At 49.2% G+C, this 21,747-nt stretch overlaps 10 protein-coding genes across 10 annotated transcripts; 5 read left to right on the top strand and 5 right to left on the bottom strand.

Annotated features, from left to right (window-relative positions):
- Window positions 1-104: 104 nt before the first annotated feature.
- PGRI_066720 (V-type ATPase assembly factor PKR1) lies at window positions 105-599 on the top strand (the record flags this gene model as incomplete). The annotated part of the gene is made up of 1 exon (XM_040794386.1): window positions 105-599. One exon carries the CDS (start codon window positions 105-107, stop codon window positions 597-599), a length of 495 nt encoding a protein of 164 aa, XP_040649636.1.
- A 573-nt stretch (window positions 600-1,172) lies between these two features.
- PGRI_066710 (anaphase promoting complex subunit 2) lies at window positions 1,173-3,985 on the top strand (the record flags this gene model as incomplete). The annotated part of the gene is made up of 2 exons (XM_040794385.1): window positions 1,173-1,664; window positions 1,724-3,985. 2 exons carry the CDS (start codon window positions 1,173-1,175, stop codon window positions 3,983-3,985), a joined length of 2,754 nt encoding a protein of 917 aa, XP_040649635.1.
- A 575-nt stretch (window positions 3,986-4,560) lies between these two features.
- On the bottom strand, window positions 4,561-5,966 carry PGRI_066700 (TauD/TfdA family dioxygenase; the record flags this gene model as incomplete). The annotated part of the gene is made up of 4 exons (XM_040794384.1): window positions 4,561-4,924; window positions 5,002-5,262; window positions 5,335-5,600; window positions 5,664-5,966. 4 exons carry the CDS (start codon window positions 5,964-5,966, stop codon window positions 4,561-4,563), a joined length of 1,194 nt encoding a protein of 397 aa, XP_040649634.1.
- Window positions 5,967-6,991: 1,025 nt separating this feature from the next.
- Window positions 6,992-7,999, top strand: PGRI_066690 (type 1 glutamine amidotransferase; the record flags this gene model as incomplete). The annotated part of the gene is made up of 1 exon (XM_040794383.1): window positions 6,992-7,999. One exon carries the CDS (start codon window positions 6,992-6,994, stop codon window positions 7,997-7,999), a length of 1,008 nt encoding a protein of 335 aa, XP_040649633.1.
- A 2,067-nt stretch (window positions 8,000-10,066) lies between these two features.
- Window positions 10,067-11,948, top strand: rfeD (uncharacterized protein; the record flags this gene model as incomplete). The annotated part of the gene is made up of 6 exons (XM_040794382.1): window positions 10,067-10,180; window positions 10,279-10,447; window positions 10,509-10,660; window positions 10,735-11,148; window positions 11,207-11,640; window positions 11,804-11,948. 6 exons carry the CDS (start codon window positions 10,067-10,069, stop codon window positions 11,946-11,948), a joined length of 1,428 nt encoding a protein of 475 aa, XP_040649632.1.
- A 405-nt stretch (window positions 11,949-12,353) lies between these two features.
- PGRI_066670 (lactonase family protein) lies at window positions 12,354-13,666 on the bottom strand (the record flags this gene model as incomplete). The annotated part of the gene is made up of 2 exons (XM_040794381.1): window positions 12,354-13,188; window positions 13,272-13,666. 2 exons carry the CDS (start codon window positions 13,664-13,666, stop codon window positions 12,354-12,356), a joined length of 1,230 nt encoding a protein of 409 aa, XP_040649631.1.
- A 610-nt stretch (window positions 13,667-14,276) lies between these two features.
- On the bottom strand, window positions 14,277-16,256 carry PGRI_066660 (Dehydrogenase, multihelical; the record flags this gene model as incomplete). The annotated part of the gene is made up of 2 exons (XM_040794380.1): window positions 14,277-15,537; window positions 15,601-16,256. 2 exons carry the CDS (start codon window positions 16,254-16,256, stop codon window positions 14,277-14,279), a joined length of 1,917 nt encoding a protein of 638 aa, XP_040649630.1.
- A 762-nt stretch (window positions 16,257-17,018) lies between these two features.
- PGRI_066650 (Cytochrome b5) lies at window positions 17,019-18,513 on the bottom strand (the record flags this gene model as incomplete). The annotated part of the gene is made up of 2 exons (XM_040794379.1): window positions 17,019-18,230; window positions 18,283-18,513. The coding sequence occupies 2 exons, from the start codon at window positions 18,511-18,513 to the stop codon at window positions 17,019-17,021; spliced, it is 1,443 nt and encodes a 480-aa protein (XP_040649629.1).
- Window positions 18,514-18,777: 264 nt separating this feature from the next.
- Window positions 18,778-20,508, top strand: PGRI_066640 (cytochrome P450; the record flags this gene model as incomplete). The annotated part of the gene is made up of 2 exons (XM_040794378.1): window positions 18,778-18,931; window positions 18,980-20,508. The coding sequence occupies 2 exons, from the start codon at window positions 18,778-18,780 to the stop codon at window positions 20,506-20,508; spliced, it is 1,683 nt and encodes a 560-aa protein (XP_040649628.1).
- A 133-nt stretch (window positions 20,509-20,641) lies between these two features.
- PGRI_066630 (PhzF family phenazine biosynthesis protein) lies at window positions 20,642-21,637 on the bottom strand (the record flags this gene model as incomplete). Its single annotated transcript, XM_040794377.1, has 1 exon — window positions 20,642-21,637. One exon carries the CDS (start codon window positions 21,635-21,637, stop codon window positions 20,642-20,644), a length of 996 nt encoding a protein of 331 aa, XP_040649627.1.
- Window positions 21,638-21,747: the final 110 nt, after the last annotated feature.

The raw sequence follows: 21,747 nt of genomic DNA, 5'->3' as shown, positions 1-21,747 counted from the left end.
ACCTGAGCGGTGTCGATTCCGGTAACCATTTTCCCCCCACGGATTCCAGTTCCCGAACCCCCTCACCCTGCAACCTTCGGATTTCCAACTTCATTTTGAAAATCATGGCTTCCTTCATGGGAGACCTGTGGTCTAGCATCTTCACCCCAGGACCCACCCCGACGCTTTTGATCGCGACCAACGTCACCTTCGCCGCACTCCAGTTTATCTTCCTCGCCCTCCTCCTAGCCACATACAGCCTCCACTTCGTCGCCCTATCCATCATCAGTGGTGGACTATGGTGGTCTATTAACTGGTTCGCCGCCGAGGTGCGACTTGCACAACAGGCGCAGGAGGCTGAGAAAGAAAAACAAGAGGGTGACGACGCGAAGACGCGCCGGAAGAGTCCTGTAAGAGAAAGCGCCGACAGCGAAACAGAGACTGAAGCTCTCGTCACCAAGAAAGCAGATAAGCCTAGTGCTGTCGCGACCGGGAGTGCAACGTCCGGGTTGCTGCCCACGGCGCGCGATCATAAGAAGCGGCCTAGCACCGGTGCTGAGGGGTCTGGGTATGGGAGCACTGATAGCGAGTGGGAGAAGGTTGACGATACTCGGTCTTGAGGGATATTTGGCACTCAAGGATACAACATCTTACTTTGAAATGTCCACACGCGCTTTGGTGGAACACGGTTGCACACTGCATGCTCATCAGGTCTCAGACCTCTCAACGAATGCGTAGGACGCGTCTATGAAGATAGACTCTGTCTCGACCTTTTGTGTGCTTTGGCTGGGATCTGGATCTTGATTTTGGATTTCGAATTCGTACATACGCAATATCCTCTTGTCTATTTGTCTTGGATCGATACCCTATACTATGTAGATGGTGAAATTTACAGAAGCTTGCGCTCGGTTTTGATTTCGGCAGGATTTTAATATCGTCCTTGTCTCTGAATATACATATATCCATTAACAAGATTTTAAACAACCCATCCACCGTACAAAAGAATACAGAAGAAAGTAAGCAAAACAGGTGGAGATGAAGCTTTAGTACACCACACACGTGACCTTCCTCTAATCTAAACATTGAACTCCGTCGCAACATAACAGAGGGCAACCATCGACCACGATCGAAGTAGCAACCAAACACACTAATAGCGAGCTGTATCTCACGATGTCCGATGTCCCTTGATCAAAATGCTCTCAACCGTACCCCTCAATGTGGGACGTAGGCGCGTTTGCGGCTCCGTCTTCTCCCCCGCGTCTCTCGAAGCCCACCCGCCGAAGTCGACCTTGGATTTCCAACACGAGCAGACACCAGTCGCATCTTTCCAAGAGTCAACCGACTCCTCTTCAACTTTCAAAGTAGACTCGCAATCAACCTCATTCGCGACGATTGGAGGATCGACAGACGCTGGATCCCCAGAGGAAGACACATTAAACCAGGCGCTACAGGCGGCGAAAGAGTTTCTATCTGTGCCCAATCTTGGCTTCGAGTTGCTTTACAACTTCCGAAATACCGACGGAAGCCAAGCGTTGAAAGAATGGAACCGACTCAGCCCTCCGTCCAAGGAGACGGCCGAGGCGCTGGAGTATCTTATGCGAGCTTCTCCGTGGACGTTGTTTGAGTGGTATGGGAATGATATTCGGAGGCATTTTTTGGTCAATTTCCGGACAGGACTATCTAAGGTATGAAAGCTGTGTGTCATTTGAATTTGGTTAGTCTGGACGTGCTAACGGTCATGTAGCTGTTAAAGTCTCCGGGAGAAGGTCTGCTCCGGACAATCGTGGACTGCTTGCAGCTTGCGCATCAAATTTATCTCGTTCCCGCTGCGCACCACCTGCTTACGTTGATAGCTCCTCCCCACCGAGGAGCGTTCCTAGCTCAACTTCAGCGCGCCTTTCATACGGTGGTTCAATACAGTCTACCATGGAAAAGGATCTCACCACTTCTCGCTAGAGAGCTTACTCAAAATGCTGTGGTTATCTTAGGCATTGATACCCTGAACGAGGATTTCGATGCGGACAGAATGAGTCTCGATGGAACGGAGATGGAACGGGCATACTCTGTCTCGTACAAAGATTGGAGGCAAGAATCACCCGAAGCCCAAGCCCACATGATGGTCGAGGGCGAAGATGGCCGTGTGACCGTGGCACGCGATCGACTTTTGGCGTTTCTCAAGGGCCTGCAGCTTGTAGGTCTTGGCGGTGACCAGGCCCAGAAGGTCTTCGCCCACGTGATGAACGTCATGATGGGAGATTTCGTTCGTGCCGCGTACGCCGGTGAGTGGGAGTCACCCTCAACCGCACCTCAGCATCTGGAACAATGGGTCGAAAATATCTACGCACGGCTCGCTGTGGAGGTTCTAGCCATCATCCATTCTGACCCCGCTGGAACCCAATCCAGGGCGATGGAAGTGAGCTTTCGCGACGTAGAAAAGTGGCGAGTGATGGGTATTGCCCGGCTGGGAAAGCTTCGAGTCAGCGAGCTCTTTGATGTGGTTGTTGATTGGCCTGCAAGCAGCGGGGCAGTAGAGGACCTGCGACGTTTCACAAGCAACTCGTCTGGAGCACGATTGTATGTGACGCATTTCTTTTCTATTAACTTGCTCCAGCGATTGTTGCACCCCGGGGCTTCTACAGTCGAGATTTTGCAGGTATACATCTCGATCATTCGAGCATTCCATATCTTGGATCCCAAGGGTGTTCTGCTGGATCGAATCGCTCGCCCAATCCGGCGATACTTGAGAGACCGCGATGACACCGTAAAGGTGATTGTTAGTGGTCTATTGGCGGACCCCGCGACAGCTGACGCGCCGGCAACTACCGGCGACACCTTGGCAGAGCTAGCGGCAGAGCTAAATAAGGTCCACCAGCATTCCATGCAAAACAATAGGAGCGAACTAGACTATGACGATTTGTACTGGTTGCCTGATCCAGTTGATGCTGCCCCTGACTATAAAAAGTCGAGGAGTGTAGATGTCATTGACAGTCTCGTCAGCTTGTTCGACTCAAAGGAGACCTTCGTGAAGGAAATGCAGACTCTTCTCGCGGACCGCCTCATCCAAAAACGCCAGAACTACGATCAAGAGATTACAGTACTAGAACTCTTGAAGGTCCGATTCGGCGATTCGGCACTACAGGCATGTGAGGTGATGCTGAAGGATATCTCCGACTCGCGACGTCTCGACCTGACCGTGCGGAATGATCAGATTTTGTCTGGACATAGGAAGCAAGCAGGCGTTGGAAAACTCCACGCCAAAATTCTATCACGCTTCTTCTGGCCAGAGTTCCAAGAGCAAGAATTCAAGGTCCCCGATGAAATCATCAAACTGCAAGAGCGGTACGCGACCTGCTTTGAAAGGCGCAAGGATTCGCGCAAGCTCATGTGGCGCAATGCCCTGGGTCAGGTCACCGTCGAGCTGGAGTTAGAAAACCACACCTTCAAAGACGAAGTGACAACCTGGCAAGCAACTGTAATATATGCCTTCCAGTCTGACTCAAATGAACCCGCCACAAAGACAATCCCGGAACTCGCCGACGTGCTCGAGATGACACCTGCCCTCATACGCAGCGCCTGTCTATTTTGGGTCAGCAAGCGCATCCTCACCGAAATTCACCGCGACACCTTCCGCGTGTTGGAAATCCTCCCTACAGAAGATGAGGAACAACATGGCCACGCAGCCGGAGACTTCAGTGATGCCTCCGACAGCGAAGCTGGCGACACGGCCAACGCAGCTGCAGCGGCTGAAGCAGCGGCTGCCGCAGCTGCAAAAGAATCCGCCGAGGCAGCTGCCATGGAGAAAATGAATGTGCATTGGCAGTTCATTGTGGGAATGCTCACGAATCAAGGACCAATGGCTCTGAATCGTATTGTCATGATGCTAAAGATAGCTGTTCCTGGTGGTTTCCCCTTCAGCAATGAGGAGTTGCGCGAATTTTTGAGTGGTATGGTCTCAAAGGGCAAGTTAGAGATTGCCAACGGGGGTAATTACAAGATCGTACATTAGCACCAGGCGTCTGTCGAGTGTGGGCTTTTTTTTTCTTCTTTGGCGTTGCTGGAACAAATGTTCAAAATACCCTTTAACTTTAAAGAATATGATTTATGAATGACAATTAAGTGTATTTAAACGTAGGGTCTTTGCGTTTCTCTTTTTGACATGTAACATCTACATAGAAACACTGAACCAACATAAGGGAACAAAAGCATTGGCACACTGTTCAGCTCTTGGGGGTCAATGGAGGGAAGTACAGAGAGTTAGATACATTCAAACAAAGCCTAGGTTAACTACATGTCTGAATTTGGATTGACGGTGATACCTCAGGGTGAAAGAATTCAATAAAGAGCTGGCATCAATGCAAGTTATCTCTTACTCTCCATGTATTCTAAAATTCCCAAGAAACTACCGTTATACCACGCTGATTCGAATGAATTCACTATCTTCCCATCTTGACAGAAGCTTGGAAGGTCCTACCAAAAAGTACCTACACAATCCTAAACAGCCTAGAGAAGAAAGAAAAAGAAGAAAAAGGTATCATCAAATCTATAAACCTCCCAAACCCCAGCCAACCGAATCCAAAAACCTCACTCCGCATCCAAAAGCGCAACAGGAACCTGATCATCAACCTGAATTCCGCCTCTCTTCTTCTCGTTACTATCCCAGAACGGCAACTTCCATCCACCCTCATTCTCAGGTGTAGCCAGCCAAAGGCGCATAAGATGGCGGCGGGGGGCAGGTGGCGCATGATCTTTGTATTCGGTCCTTGCATGCAGGATATGTGCGTTTGATAAAAACTGAATATCACCGATATCAAGTACCATATGTAGTGACAAGCGTACACATGTTTCTTCTAGTACGCGCAAAGCTTCTTGTTGTGCATCTGACAGCGGGGGGATGATTCCTGCGTCGCTGAAGCGGGTGAGGGAACGGACATAGTATGGGTCCCACCTAATATTATTGTTAGGTATTGTGTGAAATAGGGATTAATGGATTAAGAATGGGATATGCGGTGTGATGGGACTTACTTTGTGTAGACACGGGCGTTCTCGCCGCGTTCGAGGTATACCACGCTGGTGCGGATATAATCTTCCTGTCCCTTGCTTGTCTCGCCCTTGCGGTCAAAGTACCAGATTGGTTCGGTGAGGGTCTTCAGGACGTCTGGGCGTTCTACGGCGAGGGCGTTGTAAACGTGGTGAGAGGAGACGATGTCCGATTCGCCGCCTTCGAGAGCCTTGGCGATGCAGAGGAGGCCAACGATGTCTGAGTCGTCGGCGTGGAAATATTGGCTACATAGATAGGGTCAGTTCAAGGCTCGGTATGTGTTTGCGCATTCGCTAGAGAACGGGACTTGAACTCACCGAGCATTAGTCCGATAGATGCGCACTTTGTCAATCTGGGTCGAGTCCTCGCCGAGATCCTTGACGTGGCCGAGGACGTGGCCACGGCTGTTCTGGCTGACGAAGTAGCCGAGATATGTGCCGAGACCCATGTATGCCACGGCGGACTTATGGTTGCCCCATTTCTGGACAGGGAAGCCCTTGAAGAGGATAAACCCCTTGCCGTCAATGAGGTCTGCGCGTAAGGCGTTCAGGTAAGCGGCTAGATTGGGAAGTTGGAAGTTGGTCTATTGAAGGTATGATTAGTTTTGGTTTTATACATCTAGATACGAATTCTATTGTTATCTTACCTTTGAGATTCCGGTCAGCGGGGTCTTCGATGCGAGGAAAGCATCCGATGCTGAGCTCAGCTCATCGATCTGGTCCTGGGTGAAGACGTGCGTCCATTTTTCTGGGTTTTCGCGGTAGTCCTCGGCCTTCCATACTGTTGGGCCGGTGATTTGTTTAGGGAACTTGTCAAAGGGGACGATATGATCATATAGTGGGGGGTGTTGCCCGGTGGTTTTTAGTCCATCTGGAAACAGATCCCGTGAGATGGGCCCTGTGAGGTTGTGAGGGGCAGTTGGGAGAGAGGAGATAGCAGCGGGAGCCATTTTGGATGGTTATTAAAGAGGGAAACACAATGTACAGAGCGCTCAATTCAGGGCCGTTTGTTTTTATTTATATTCTGTGTCAGTGTAGATGAGCAATGTAGTGGATTTTATGGCGTGACGAGAGACAATTTTAAGTATATTATTGTACTATAGCGGAATGACCTCGGGAGAGCTGAAGAATTGAAGCTGATTGGGGGTTGAAGGCCGAGATGGCGCAATTTGCGGGGTAGAATGTTGTGATGGCAGTGGGGGATCACGTATTTTGGCTTGGAGATATAAGGATGTACATTGATGAAGGAAAATAAATGATTTCTCGCTCTGAAGTGGTAACTGACAATGGATCAATGTTGAAATAAGAGGTACAGGGGTGCCTGTGTAGTAACTATCCAACTATGTTTGGTGGACATATATCTTTTAGATCAATCGTATACATTTACATCCAACCAGTCATATTCTCGGCCGATAAACTAAGGTTATTCTATAGCACAACATCCATGGATATTCTGACAGCCGATCAGCAATGCATGAACCGGCTGGTCGGGTTGCTAGGATCCAAAAGAAGAAATGCTCCAGGCAGATCTCAGCTATTAGCCCATAGGTGAAAATAATTATCGGGCGAGAAATCTCAAGCTCTCTTTACGTTTTACCATAAATATGGGTTGTACTTAGGGTTTGGGAAAGCACATGTTGAGATTTGTTGCTTCCTTGATCCTTAACCACTCAAGTCTCTTTGTAGAAATCCCCCTATATCCTTGGATATATATATCTCTTTCTCTCGTTCCTAATATCACTTTAGTCTATATACTTTATGATTTTCGTTTCCTTTACTGTCATTCCTGATGCTATACTTCAAATCTTCTGCAGACATGGATTCAATTTCCTCTTTGGGATGCCCCACCTCAAATCCTTATCGGGCGTGGGGATGCGAGCGCCCTTTGACATCAAAGTTTTTCATTTTCTATATTCGTTGACTCACATGTCATATTCTTTCATTTGGAGCATTACATTCATTTGAATACAAGCCCATGGCCCAACGCAAGATCCACGTGGCCGTGTTAGACGCCGACATTCCCTGCCTCTCGGTATATAGAGCGCGAGGTCTATACAGCTCGCAATTCCGTGTCCTCCTGCAAGCAGCCGCCCAACGCTTGAACAAGACGCCAGAAATCCTCCAAACCGGACCTCTTGCCGTCCATGTAACGGCCTTTGATGCCGTAGGCGGGTCCCTACCTCCTCTAGAGACCTTACGAACCAACCCTAAGTCCCCAGCCGAGCCTCATGCCGGCGGACCACTGAGTCCAATAGACGCAATCCTAATTACGGGCTCAGCATCCTCGGCATACGACGACCAACCTTGGATCCACGCAATGCAATCATACATCCAAACAGTGCACACCCACTACCCAAACGTAAAGCTCTTCGGCTCCTGTTTCGGCCACCAGATAATCGCTCAAGCCCTCCTCGGCATTAACTCAAACTCAAACCACCCGCCAACATCAACATTCCACGTCGCACACTCCTCTGCCGGCTACGAAATGGGAATCCAACCCATCACCCTCCAGCCCTCCTTCACCGCGCGTTTCCCGCCTCTTGCGCGTGCAACAGCTCAGAACCCATTCCGCATACAGCTGATTCATGGTGACGCAGTGGTACCGACGCCCGAGGCTCAAGCTGCCGCGGGCCAGACGAAAGTCTCGCTACCGGCACCGTGGTCTAGCATCGGGAGTAGTGCGCAGTGCGCTATCCAGGGTCTTTATAACCCAGGCCGAGTCCTGACGTACCAGGGTCACTTTGAGTTCGATACTTTTGTCAATGGGGAGCTTGCGCAGGAGTTTGGGCGTCGTGCGGGTTGGTCGGCGTCTGTTATTGCAGAGTATCTGGAGCTGATTTATCGCTCCCGTGTTCCGGGGCTGGAGGATGATGATGATGCGAAAGCTGCTGCCGAGGCAGTTTTGTTGTTCTTTGCTGGGGAGGATGGAGATTTGATGGGATGTGGTGGGGGTTCTGGTATGATTACGCCTCCACTGGATTGATCGAGGGGTTTTACTCCGTACGGTCGGGGTGAGATGTGGCTATGCTTGGATAGGTATGGGAGTAGCGGTATTAACAGGAGAGGGTTTTCTATCAAAATTATTGGTGTCCAATCCGGTTTCCGCAGTCCTGCATTTCCGCATTTCTGCGGCTGAGCGAGTTTGTTCAAGTTGAATCCCTTGAAAGGCAAACCCCGCAGCAAGGATTTTGGATGTTCCAAGATAGGGACGTGAACAGGATGTACAACATACGAATGTACAGTGATGGTTGGTCAGCTCTCATCCCTCACTAGTGGCGACACATTGATTCGCCATTATGATGTTAGACCCTGCATGGCTAAGGCATAGCTGGTATGCTAATCTGCAGGGATCAATGCGGTCTGAACAAAGATGTAAATAGGATTACGAGGTACATAGTACAATGGCCTTAGTCCTGCATTAGATCCGAGAGATCGGATACAAGTATGGAGTTCTAAATATAATCGGCATGAAAGCACCTTACATTTAATTCTAAGGCAGATAAGATACAATGCCGCTATCCAGAACAAGAAAGTCCCGACTCGCAAGCTCTCCACCTTGTCATATTAAGTGGAGCGTGACATGCTTGACATTTTGTACGGGTCAATAGTGTACATTACTCTAATAGGAGCTTTATCTATGTAGTACTCTGTATAATATATCAATATGGTAGTAATGCAGTTATTAGTCCATACAACATACACTGTACAGCATAAGACCTCGAACTGGAAATCTCAGACTTTTTCTGATGATCCCCCCCCCTGCACGGCCACCTAGAACCGGGATGGCGTGCGAGTTGCACCAATGAGAATTGAGGTAATTGGTGACTCGGTGTCGAGGTGGAGATTAGGGACCAATCAGGCTGCTTTGGGATGCTCTTCATCGGCAGTTCGTTATACAGCGTATTAGAGGTATTTAAGTAATCTTTCTTGATTATAAGGGTAAACGGAGGAGACCGGAGCTAGGACAATATTAAGATGTATAGTGAATAATACTTAGAATTATGTAGCGGAGGTAGGGGATAGAAATTCAGAAGCTCTCTTCTTTGTCCCTTTACTTATCTCATGTTCTTATGGAGTACAAAGTACAAAGTACATACATATAAAATTAGAACAACTTGAAAATTAGAAAATGAAACCGTGGAATCGAATATAATACGTAATATTACACTGTATCGTGGCGCTAGTTCGCCACCCGGAGCTTCCCTCCCTTCTGGAATGAAGCTCAGGAGCTGGGGAGAGCTTCAAGAGGGGCCGCTGATAGCGCCTTTATCGTGACCGTTTTTTCTCTTCCTTTTTCCCGGTAATGCTGCGAATTATTATTTATGTATATGTATATAATTTGTATAAATTTTAAATAGTCGGAAACCTATGGATATCAGATATCCAACATCAGATAAAAAAAATATTTAAAAAAAATGCACAGATGAAAATGGCTAGAGTTCGGTGTTCCACCGGGGTTTCCGAAAAGCCGTGATATTCGGGTGTATTTAAATACCAATACCGTATTCTTTTTTTTCCCGCTTTTTTTTTTTTTTCTCCGTTTCATTTTCAAGGGAAGATTCCAAGAATGGGGGTATTTTTTTTACAAGGGAAGCTCAAAGCTGCACGCCCCTCTTTTTGGTTATCGATACTCGATAGGGACGATAGCCACGTATGCGAGGCTCACTAAATTCCTACTCCCTAGGTAGCTACGAAAAAAAAAGAAAAGCTGTTCCTGACTAGAGTTACTATTAGACATATCTGTAGAATCTAGAAACCCCCAAAAAGACGGAAAAATAGAATAAGGCGAACTGCGTAATTACCCGTAATACCCCCCCAATGACTTTCACCCACACGGCCTCGAAGTACTCTGAATGTATGAGCCGCCCTCTTCCTTTTCCTTTTTTTCCCTCAAGTGCTTTTTCCAATTCTTCCCACTTCTCTTTTTACATCGGAGCATGTTGAACTGCATTGCCTATTGTTCACATAAACACTGTCTGTGCTTGGCTGATCTCTTTATTCGCCCCTCCTTTTTTTATCTCAACCCCCGGGACCTCGGACCGTATGCACCATGCCTCCTCGAAGCTCACTGACCAGCTCTTTCTCGGTAACCGATGCCAATAATGAGGTGGTCTGTCCCTTGAAGAACAACGATAATTCCAATTGTCGCAAAAGATGCCTGGGTGTGAGTATTTGCCCGAGCCACCCTATCACCTTACGAAAGCTATATAACCCCCGTACAACTTTCGAGTCTAACTTGAACTAATCCGGTTGGTGCTCTAGGAAAAACGCTATCGCTCCATGCAGGAGCACATTCGACGTGCGCATCCGAACCACTACATCCCGAAGCTCCCGGCTACCGAGGAGAGCTTCCTGATGATGGTGAACACCCCGCTCGAGCAACGGGTGCAGCTGTCACCTCCCGAACCCGCTCAACCTAGGCGACCTCAGGGTTAGTTTTTGTTTTTCTTGACTTATTTTCTCGCTATAGGGATACTGACGGTAACCCACAGATGTGGCGCCGGAAAGGGACGTCTATGTCGCTGACGGCTCCCCGGCTACCCCTCGAGCTCTGGATGAACCCCACCCAGCCGCAGCTACTGCAGCGGTTGCTCTGGCGCAACTGCACCATCACCGACTGGCCTCCGACTGGGATACAGACATGGTTTGTCGCTCCAGGCTGTTGTGGGCTTCAAGCCCTGAGTCTCTCCACAGTGGCACTGACCCGCATTTCCCCAGGATACACATTCGGATACCGACTTGAGTCATCCTCGCATGCGTGGAGCTATTGAACTTCCCCCACTCCGCGACCATTTTAAACAGGAATCTCTTCCGCCGTTTACCCCTCGACCCCGCGAGCTTCTTCCGTCCATTCTCAATCACTCCCCACCCGGTCGCTCATCCACATTACCGCCAATCCAGCGGAGAGACAAATTTTGCCGCCCGCGCAAATCTTCCATTACCCAATCTGCCCGGAAACCCAAGCAGGATCGTCCCAAGTCAAAGGAATTTGGGCGGCGACCAAGTCTCACTGACCGCAAGGCTCTTTCAGCAGAGCCGCAAACCGCGGCCTGGGCGCAAGGCAAGCGCTGGGAGGATTTGATTGAAGCTGCGACGTCGGCAACCGAAGTAGACGATGACCAATATTCAGAGGTGAGTTTCAATTCAATCTTGCACCTTTTTTTTCCCGGTGCTGATGCGCCAAACGCAGGCTGGTCGGTCTCCAACGATCGCCCCACTGCTTTCCAATGTGACGTCTGCTCCCTCTGGGGTGAAAAATCGGTCGTCGCTACCACCCGCGTTCCAATCCGCAGGACCAGGACTACCTCCTATCTCTTCACATCGGCCTTTCCCACAGAATTCATATGCCGCCTCACCTTTGCACAAATCATTAACTCCACCGCCATACGAGAACAACCGCAGCCGTGAGAGTGACTTGGAACCATTCCCATCTATTGAATCATCGCTCGATTCCATGTCTTCAGCTTCCGGCAGAAATTTTGCCTCATCGGTTTCGGGCGTTGCGCCGTCCATAAACTCCGATTCTAGCCCAGTTATGAATCTTATCCCGTCCATCTCCCAGCGCCAACAGCACAGATTCTCAAATCCTACTCCGTCGTCATTCCGCAACAAAGAGGTTCAGGTGTTTTGCGCTAATTGCAAACGACCCTCGGCACTGAATGAGTGCTATGCCTGTACGGAGTGCATTTGTGGAGTCTGCCGCGACTGCGTGGGAATGTTCATTTCAAGCCCGCCCGCTTCATTCCGAACTCCAGGGAATGGGCTATTAAATAATGCCCCGTCACAGGGTCCAACAAGTTACCCTGGTCCTCGCGGATGTCCCCGATGTCGAACGGTGGGAGGCAAATGGAAGGCATTCCAAATCGACATCAAGTGAACGACTTAAGACAGCCTACGTTTTTGGCTTTACGCATTTTACGACTGATGTTTGATACACGTTCATTCTTATATTGTTATTTATTCTTCGCCATTCGATCGGCTTTTTGGGTTTTCTTGTTTTTTTACTATGATCTGGCAAGATCCATCATCGAGACGATGTTGCAGGAGTTGCTTTTATCAGGCCAGGTCTTTTCGGTGCAGGTTTCCGACGATAAAACCCGGAGAAGCTGGTCTTCAACATTCCAAGGTCTACATTTTCTTTCATTCCGCATTCTGGGGTTTTGGTGGACATAGTGTTTTCGTCATGAGGTATATGCTTTTGATGCTTTTTGAGGTCGTTCAAATGATGCGAATGCGAACTTGTACTGCAATGATTCCATTCTGCTGCGCTGTCTACAGAAAGGGGCTGTGGCCGTCACAATAGCCAATTCTTGATTTATATACATGCAAATATGTATCTACTCATCCCAGATGACACTGCTGAGACCCTCCGCAGTCCCGACCTTCCCAGGCTCGCCAACTTGTAGAGTAGCAACCTCCTCACCCAGATTGCCGGTCTGCGGATCCCTGCGCACAATTGCAACCGTCGCAGTAGCCTGGTTCCCAATAGCAACCAAATCTCCAGCCCGATTAATCACAAAAGTCCGCGGCACCTTTCCAAGCGCAGAAGACGAGTCCCGCAACTCAACTGACCCGTCCGCCGACCGATCAAGCGCAACGATCGAATCACTTGGGGCGAACCCTTGATCACTTCGGATTGAAACATAAAGGTCATCCCCGATCCTCTTAATCCCAGCCGGCGTCGCACCTTTGGGCATGACACCGCCAGGGTAGGGCACCATCGTTTGCTTCTTCTCGAAAGACAAACACCCAGATCTCGGATACGAAACATCAAACACCATGATCGTACCCCCGATCTCGTTAGCAAGATACATCATGGTCTCGCCAACAGCCGCCGTCTTCCGCGACTGCGTCGACCCAGCCCCAACCCGGTTGCTACCATCTGACCAGAACACGCCGTGTCGTGGCCCGCTACCGTAGGTAATGTTCACGCTCGGACACTCTGAGAGCTTTCCAGACCCATTGTCCTCGATCGCGTACACGCGCAGCAGATCCGCGCCCAGGTCTGGACTGACGATGAACGAGCCGGTCGGGTCAAGGAAGACTTCGTGGGGGTGTGGCGAGTCCTGCTGAGCGACTTTGCCTGGCCTGGTCAAATTGAAATGGAAGGATTGTAGTTCTGGTTGATCTTGTTTGATTGGTAGAGCGAAAGTTGAGATGGCTGAGCCTTCGCTGTTGGATTGTTAGTATCATAATTAATGCAAAGAAATACCCTTGGAATGTAGGTAAGAAAGAAATGAAAAAAGCAAACATACTAATGCGCAATTGCAAGGAACTTCTTCCCCGCACCGGCCTCATAGATAACACTATTCACACCTCCACCGACAGTCTTGGCAACAGCGCCTTCGCGTAGCGTGCCGTCTGGCTTGACATGCAGTGCCGTCAGGGAACCATGGGTGGAAGGATCGGCAGTGCCGCTCTCATCGGAGCAGTAAACGGTACGTGTGCGCGGGTCCAGAGTTAACCAGCTTGGCATATCACCACAGGTGTTGAGGGTTTGCGATATGGAGAGGTCATTGTCCTTCAGGGTTAAGGAGTAGACATTGCCGTTGTAGTGGGTTGCCCAGAGGTGAGTTGGTTTGGAGGTAATAGCAGCTGATGCTGATGTTCCTAAGGCGGATAGGATGGGAAGGATGGTTTGGAGATGCATCTTTAGGTTTGTTTCCCTTTGGTGTGGGATGAATGATTGTATTTAGGAAGAAAAAGTGCAATTGGAAATACGCGATCAATGGGATCGTCAGCCCGTGCGTGTTTTGGAATGAACGAGGGGTAAGGGGAGAAAGGGTGACATTTTATGTTTATGTTGTATTGTCTTAGATGGCCGGAGTTAGGGTTCCAAGGGGAAGACGGGATCTAGGTAACATCCGATAATAAGCATAATAAGCTTCAATAAAAAGCCACGTTTCTTCAGGTTTCTTCACCGTTGTATATATTTGGATACAACGTATGATCTCTTACTTTCTTAGTTTCATTTCACCCCATGCTGCGTGGGGGGCTTACTGAAACGAGGATCTCTATAGAGTGAAATGAGACGGCCATGCGTTTTGTTTCTTGGATGAGGAATAGTTTAACTTTCAAGTTCTGGCGGAAAAGGAAGTTTGCATTTTGGGAAGGTGCGAATGGCGAAGGTATAAACCCCCCCTCGCCCCGGGCTCTTTTCTCTCTTTTCTCTCATACTAGATTGTCTATTGCATGCTAATATATAAGTTACAAGTTGTCCAGATCTCCAAATCAAATATCAATGTGTTTTATATATTTCCCTAAACAAGTGTCAAGCCAGTGTAGCAAGCATCATTGCGCGCAAGCTCGGTCTTAACTCCATCCTCCAATGATACCGAGTACAAGCTACCACCCAGGTCAGCCACGTATACAATTTTATTTGCCTTATCCAACTTCAAACCAATCGGCTCGTGGAAGTGACGGGCCAGAATAACCTTCACCATGTCCATCTCTTCACCACCAACATACGCACGATTCAATGTGCAGCCGAAAGGATGCTCACCACGATCCGTCCAGTACAGAGTTTGACTCTCGGCATCCAACTCAATATCAATAGGCTCAGGCAGGTTGTCCCACAGACGCCGAATATCAGTTCTGTTTTCGGCAGTCTGACCGGCAGGGATATCCAGGCTAGCGCAGAAGATCTGACCAAGACCAGCCTTGGGAGGCCCCTTTTGTGTCCAATACAACAGACCGCGCTCCGCATCGACAGCAATACCAACACACCAAAGCTTCATCTGATCTAACTGACTCGATCCAGGGTCCACACGGCGCTGCACTAGGATAACGTGGTTGCTACCATCAAAATCACAGCGGTGCACGCTAGTACCCTCGCGGTCACAGAAGTAAACCTGCTGCCGCGATTCAACAACAGCGATCTGCTTGGGTGTATGCACTTGTCCAATGGGGATAACACAGGTCACATCACTGCCGTCAAAATTCGCCGACCAGAGAGAGCCGTCACAGGCGGCCGTGCTGCGGCCCATATTCGACCAGAAGATACGCTGTGTGGACAGTGACAAGTCAATACCGTCGGGCAGGTTCTGGCCGACCACCACTGGGGTGATCTTTTGGGTTGCGATGTTGAGGCGGAGGATTTTGCCGTTCGAGTGCACCTGTGAGACATCCTTGGCATTTCCGCCGAGGCCCACGTCTAGTAGGTAGATGTCCTTTGCGGCGCTGTGCGGGTTTGCTGGGGGTTCTTCTGCAGAAGAGGATTTTGCGAGCGGGGGGTAGAGGCCGCCACCTCCGCTCTTCTTTCCGAGGCGTCCTTGGTCGATGTATTCCTTGCGCAGCCAGTCGACCGTTGGGCCTGAGGGGAGACCCCTTTCTTGGATGTAGTTGTCTTCGATGAAGGCGACGGTGTCGAGACCGACTGGATCCATCAGTTGACAGGGGAGGGGGCCATTCCTGAACATGTGTTCCCAGAGCAGGTCGATTTCGCTAGGGTCGCTGACACCTTCAGAGAGAATCTGCATAATTTCGCGCTTGATTGCTGCCCACAGGCGGTTGAAGATGAACCTACACAATTTTCGAGTCAGTTTGATGTCTTATATCTCGTTCTGTTTTTGGAAGAATACATACCCGGTAGATTCACGTCGAGCTGTCACTGGTAGCATGCCACACTCACCCAACACAGTCTCCAAATAAGGAAAGATTTCGGGGTCAGTCTTACCGCAGGTCATCAGCTCGACCATGCGGATAGTAGGGGGCATAGCAAAGTGAATATTAAAGATTTTATGCTGACGTTTGGGGGGAACCTTGGCGAGCATCAAGCTTGATTTGAAAGAGGAGCTGTTGGAGCCGATGTAACAATCCGCTGGAGCGTACTTATCCAAATCCGCCAAGGTATCAATCTTCAACTTTAGCACCTCAGGAACAGCCTCGATAATCAGCCAAGCATTAGAAACTGCGGGCTCGAGCGCAGTGAATGTCTTGCAGTTACCATAGGGCGCGGAAGTAGACGACTCGAGATCAACCTGGGAAATGGAGACCTTGACTTCGGGGTCGTTCTCATTTCCCTCCTTCTCTTCTTCGCGTGCCTTGTGAATGCGCGGCATCAAAGAGAACTCAGCTTTATGGTGATCGATGAACTCTGCCGCGTCGCGGAGAGCCACCGGCGAGGGATCCCGGATGTGGACATGGTAGCCAGCAGCGATGAACACGCAGCCAATGCGACGACCGAGGATACCGGCGCCGATGATTGCAACGGGGCGGTCTGTTCTGGGCTTAACACCCATATTGGAGGTAGGGTAGGTAGGTAAGATAAAAGGGGAGGTGGCAATGCAGATGTTGTTGTATAAAAAGTATGTAGATATGACGTGAAGAGCGGGAAAAGCGTTGGGCTTTGGTTAGGACAAGATCACAAGGGTATCAGTGGAGTTAGCTTCCTATATATGTTTTTTTCAACCTAGGATCCGAATTCACGATGATATTCATCTATCCATTGTGTGCACTTGGGTCCCATATACCACCCCAAGGCTATTGGATATGTTAAGGCTCCGCCATCGGAACCCGGCATTATGAGTATGAGTATGAGTTCCCAAAAAAAGAAAGACGCGGATATCACGGATGTATCATCAAGGCCAATAGGCTTCTAGGGGTGAAGTATTGGGATCTATCTATATCGGAGGGAGTTCGGAATGCTCTTTCGGCTCGGATTCATAACGGAATCATCCCGGAAACGGTTCGGAGGATCCTGCAGAATGTTTATCCTAAACAAGCTTTAAGCCTGAACTTAAAGATTCTTCAAGGCGTTTCATTTAGGAGACGTCATTTTAAGACAATTTGAGGCATCGAACTTGATATACGTTACAATATTTTTACTAGGCCATAATAATGGTATTCTAGATTCCTGAAAGCGAACTACAAAGTGAGAACTAGATATCAACAAGAGAATGGCTAAAAATGTAACTAGTTGCTAATATTCTATATCTATATCTATATCAACTTCAAACTTTTTGTACAATTTATACCCATACAACAATGATATCAAAATATCCTTAGAACAGAAAGACCTGATCCGTAGCCTTAGAAACAGCACTAGGATCCTTCCAACCCAGTCCAGCGAGAGTCTTCTTCATCGCATTAATCATAGGCGGTGGGCCGCACAGCAGCATCTTATTGTTCTCATCCGCAGGTGCTAAGTATGTCTGGATCAGATCCTGCGAGACAAACCCACGGTGACCAGTCCAATCTTCGCTAGCCTGCGAAAGCACATACTGCACGGAGAACTTCTGCGGATTCTCACGAGCAAAGTCATCCAACTCCTTGCGCAGCAAAATGTCCTCCTCGGTGTTATTCGCATACAGCAAGGTCATCTTGGTAGTATCGGCCTTGTCGTCGCAGATCGCCCGGATAAGCTGGTACATGGGAGTAATACCGGTACCACCCGCAATCATACCGATGTGGTTCGCATAGGAGGTGGTATATTGCATTGCGCCCTTGGGACCACGGATCTCAATAGTGTCGCCAATGTTCATTTGCTCGAGGTGCTTGGTCATCTGGCCTTGGGGGTATACCTTGACCAGGAGCTCGATACGGCCCAGATCGGTGTTGTTGGAGACGGGTGTGTAAGAACGGGAGACGCTTTTCCCGTTGATGGTGGCGCGCAGGGCAATGTGCTGGCCTGTGGGGAGACCGAGGACATCATCTGTGTTGGGGAGGCCGAAGATAAATCGGTACACGTTGGGGGAGACGACTTCTTTGTGGGTGAGGGGGAAGCTCTTAAACTGGCGCGGGTCGAGAGGGGGGTTTGTGGGCAGAATCTTTGTGGGAGCCTTCTTGGCGGTTGATGAGACCTTTTTTCGGAAGATGAGTCTGTCGGGGCGAGATGTGCGATGAGGCAAATGGTGAGTGAACTCTTGCTGGACGTCCAGCTTGGATGAAATCCACATAGTCACTCCCAGGGTGAGGGACAGCTGGGCGACACTGGCGATTCCGAATCCAGACCAGAACTGGCCAGAGGAGCCGGGGCGGTCGTGCAAAACAGCTGAGGCACTCTTAGACACCTTCTTAAAGACTGGGGCAAATTGTCCCCATCCGTTGCTGTAGCCGGTGACTGCTATGCCTCCCAAAGCGCCAGTCATGCCAAGTTTGAGCAATGAGAGTGCCAATGAACGAAAACGACTTGGCGATGGCTTCACAGATACAACAGCGGTTTGCGCAACTTGCTCAAAGGTAGGACGATAAACCTCGATTGATTCGGCATGTTCCTAGATCAAGTTAGATTATTGTCGCCTCATATTAGGGGTTTGGAAAATATACCTCTGATGGCAGGTCGCCAATATAATATTGCACTAGTTCTTCACGAGCCTCATCAGAGTGACCAGTTTCTTCAAAAGCCTCAGTAGCATCAGTGCCAGCGACCTCAATCAAGATGGCACTGCCACCAGGGTGGTCTTCGAGATATTTGGTGACATCGTAGACTTTGTTGTGTAGAATAATCCAGACATCGTCTGGCTTGTTATGCCTTTGAACTTCTTCAAGGGTATACATTTTGTGAGATTATTGAATTCTTTCACTTGCAACACACCAAACATTTATATAAACATAAAATATACCAATCATTATATCCGATATTCTCGTGCGAACTTCGCCCGAAGATTGGACTTCGGATCTACATGCCGATCTCGCTATACTAAGGAAGATGATGTCCAATGCTCCACTGGATAATTCGGATATTGGCATAAGAACTTGAAGATATTTAAGAACAGTGGTGTTCAAATGGTTCATCCTTGAAAATATTAACTAAAATCCATCATGCCTGTCGCACTAGCACCGAATCCCGATCCTGTGTTTTACTTGATCGGAGATGAAGTATCAACAGCAAAGTCTGTAACTGTTGATTCCAAATGGAAGATCGAAGACGTCAAGCGTGCTGTGGGCGCTGCTTTTCACGTTGCTGCACCACTTGGTATGCGTTCCCAGCCACTGCATATACTACTTGTGCTAACATGATCAGGCCTGACCTTCCATGGAGAAAATGAACAAGAACTCTTGTCAGTGGACGCAATACTTTCTGCACCCTCACAAACTACACCTATTGGCCTCCGCGTTGATGGCCAGGCAGTCCAGAGCCCCCAGGGGCCCGAGGGTCTTCCACTCGTGGGTAGCTACTATGAGATCTTCCCGGACCACTTGGGCAACCACTACCGACTCTTCCGCAAGTACGGCCATGTTATCAAGACTACCAACATGGGAAAGACAACATACCTGACTGATAGCCCTGAAGTGGCAGCCGTCGCTCTAATGGAGTCAGTCTACATGACCAAGAAGATTAATGAGAACCACCCTCTCTGGGGTGTCAAGGACAACACAGCCATCTTCATCGGAGATACCGAAACCGAGAACTGGCGTTTGGCTCACAAGTTCTTGCCACCAGCGATGGGTCCCAAAGCGGTGCGTCACTATACCCCGTTGATGCAGGAGTGCGTGCGCAAGTCCTTTGCGGTCTTTGATGAACTCGATGCTCGTGGCAAGTCCTGGAACGCCTACCAGTACATGGTGAAGCTAGCATCACAAACCATCGGAAAGTTCTCTCTGGGCACCGACTTCGAACACTTCACCGATGTTGACGCCCCTTTGCACCCAATCGTCACCAACATCGCCAGTCTGCTATCCCTCAATAAGAAGATCACTTCCCGAGGTGAATGGTACCGCCACCTTCCCTTCGGCGATCCTGCCCGTCTCAAGGTTGTTCAACGTACAATCTACTCCCTTCTACAGGAGAAAATCGATTTAGTTAAGGGTTCCGGCATCGACGGAATGCCCATGAACCAAGCTGCAGTTGAAGCCTCTTGCGTAGTCGACTACTTGCTCAACACCGTCGACGAATCTGGCCAAAAGTTCCCTGAAGGCTTGATTGTTGCAAACATGCTCATCGTTACCGGTGCCGGCTTCACGACCACCTCTGCCCTGATGTCATGGCTCCTTTATTGCCTCGTCACCTACGAAGGCGCCCAAGACCGCCTCTACGAGGAATTGTGTGAGCGCGGTGTCGCCAACACCGATAAGCCCGTTGACTGGACGCCTGAGTTTGCCCATAGCCTGACCTTCCTCGACTGCTTCGTCAAGGAGACCCAGCGTCTGCACAACGCCTCCTTCCAGCCTGGCCGCACGACAAAAACTGAGGTCGTCCTTCCCGGCGGATACCGCCTACCTCCCGACAGCGTCATCGTCCCCAACCTATACTCTATCCACACAAACCCAGAAGTCTGGCGTGATCCTTTCCGCTTCGATCCCGATCGCTGGACTACCGAAGAGACTAAGAACAAGCATCGTTGCGCTTACATTCCTTTTGCTACGGGTCCCCGTGGCTGCATTGGATTCAACTTTGCGCTGCTCGAGGTTAAGATCTTGTTGTCTGAGCTTGTCTCGCGCTATGAGTTCACTCGTGAGGGCCTTGAGGCTGTCGAGTATGATCCTGAATTCCAGTTGATTCGGCCGTTGAACTTCTATGTTCGCGCTAAGAAAAGAACTGCTACTGCTTAGAGTGTTGTAGCACTACCATCTAGATTTGTTTGGCGTTGATTTGGATTGATCTTTGTTCATTAGACTATTAGATGGCAGGTAATACTATGTATGAAAGAATTTACACCTTGAACATTTGATATCTCTTGACTTCTTAACAAAGGCCCTCTGAAAAGGAAAGCCCAGAACTAGGAATCATGATACTTCCATTTGCCACCAGCACACCAGTTCCGGAAATCGTGATGCTTACGGGATCTCTGTTATTGGGCTCAATGCTCAAATTCATCAGGCACCTCCTCCCAGTCTGTATACCCTGCAAAACTTCAATCCGAGCTCCTCCATCATCCACAGAAGTCAGGGCATTGTTCGCCCACAAGTAAGCAGCCAAAGGCCCGGCGGCCGAACCCGTAGCCGGGTCTTCCATTGACATCCCCGGACTGAAAAATCGGGCCTCAAATCTCGGATTCTTTGTCTCGGACTCAGTTTCCGCATATGCGAAGACATAAATTCCACTGTTAAGGCTTTCGGTACTAGCAAGCTCCTTGGAAATACCCTCTTTGTCGGCAAAGCTGATACTTTCCAGGACATCAAGGCTTCGAACCGGAACCAAGAGATGGCGGGCAGGTGAAGTGGTAACCACCATTGCCCGGTCGAGTGCAGTATCCAAGTATCTTAGTCCAATATCGCCGGCACTGATCCCAAGAGATGCAGCAAGTGAATCATAGTTAGTATGTTGATTCAAAAACAGTGGTTCCCCCTGGCGCATCGAGACAACCAGATCTCCTAGCTTTGATCGAGATACATCCACCGATAGGATATTGTCGCCTAGTTGTTGGAAGTAGGTCTGACCTGTATGTGCGATTTCTCCCAAAAGCCCAGAATGTGCAATCCACCACCAGGCGCCGAGCGAGTTGTGACCAGCTCCGAAAACCTCTACTCCATTGGGGAGAAATGATCGCAAGCGCCAGGTAGCTTTAGGGTCTGTTGGAGGACAAACGAATGTTGTTTCCGATAGATTGAATTGCCTTGCTAGTAGTTTCATCTGGGTAGAGGTGAGAGTGGTAGATGTGGTGTCTACCACTGCGAGGGGATTCCCTTGGTAGGCAATGGATGAGAAGACGTCGATTATATAGTAGCGGAGTTGAGACATATTGATAAATTGCAGAAGTTGTGCTAAGGAAATAAGTTGTACTATGAGAGAGGAGTGGTTGATGGTGATATTTATACATGGGGAAATAAACCAAACCCATCTAATAATCA

The sequence above is a fragment of the Penicillium griseofulvum genome (genome assembly GCF_001561935.1).
Source record: "Penicillium griseofulvum strain PG3 chromosome Unknown contig_91, whole genome shotgun sequence".
Lineage (NCBI taxonomy): Eukaryota > Fungi > Ascomycota > Eurotiomycetes > Eurotiales > Aspergillaceae > Penicillium > Penicillium griseofulvum.
Note: the sequence above shows the minus strand (reverse complement) of the source record. Positions and strands in the feature narration are given on the sequence as shown.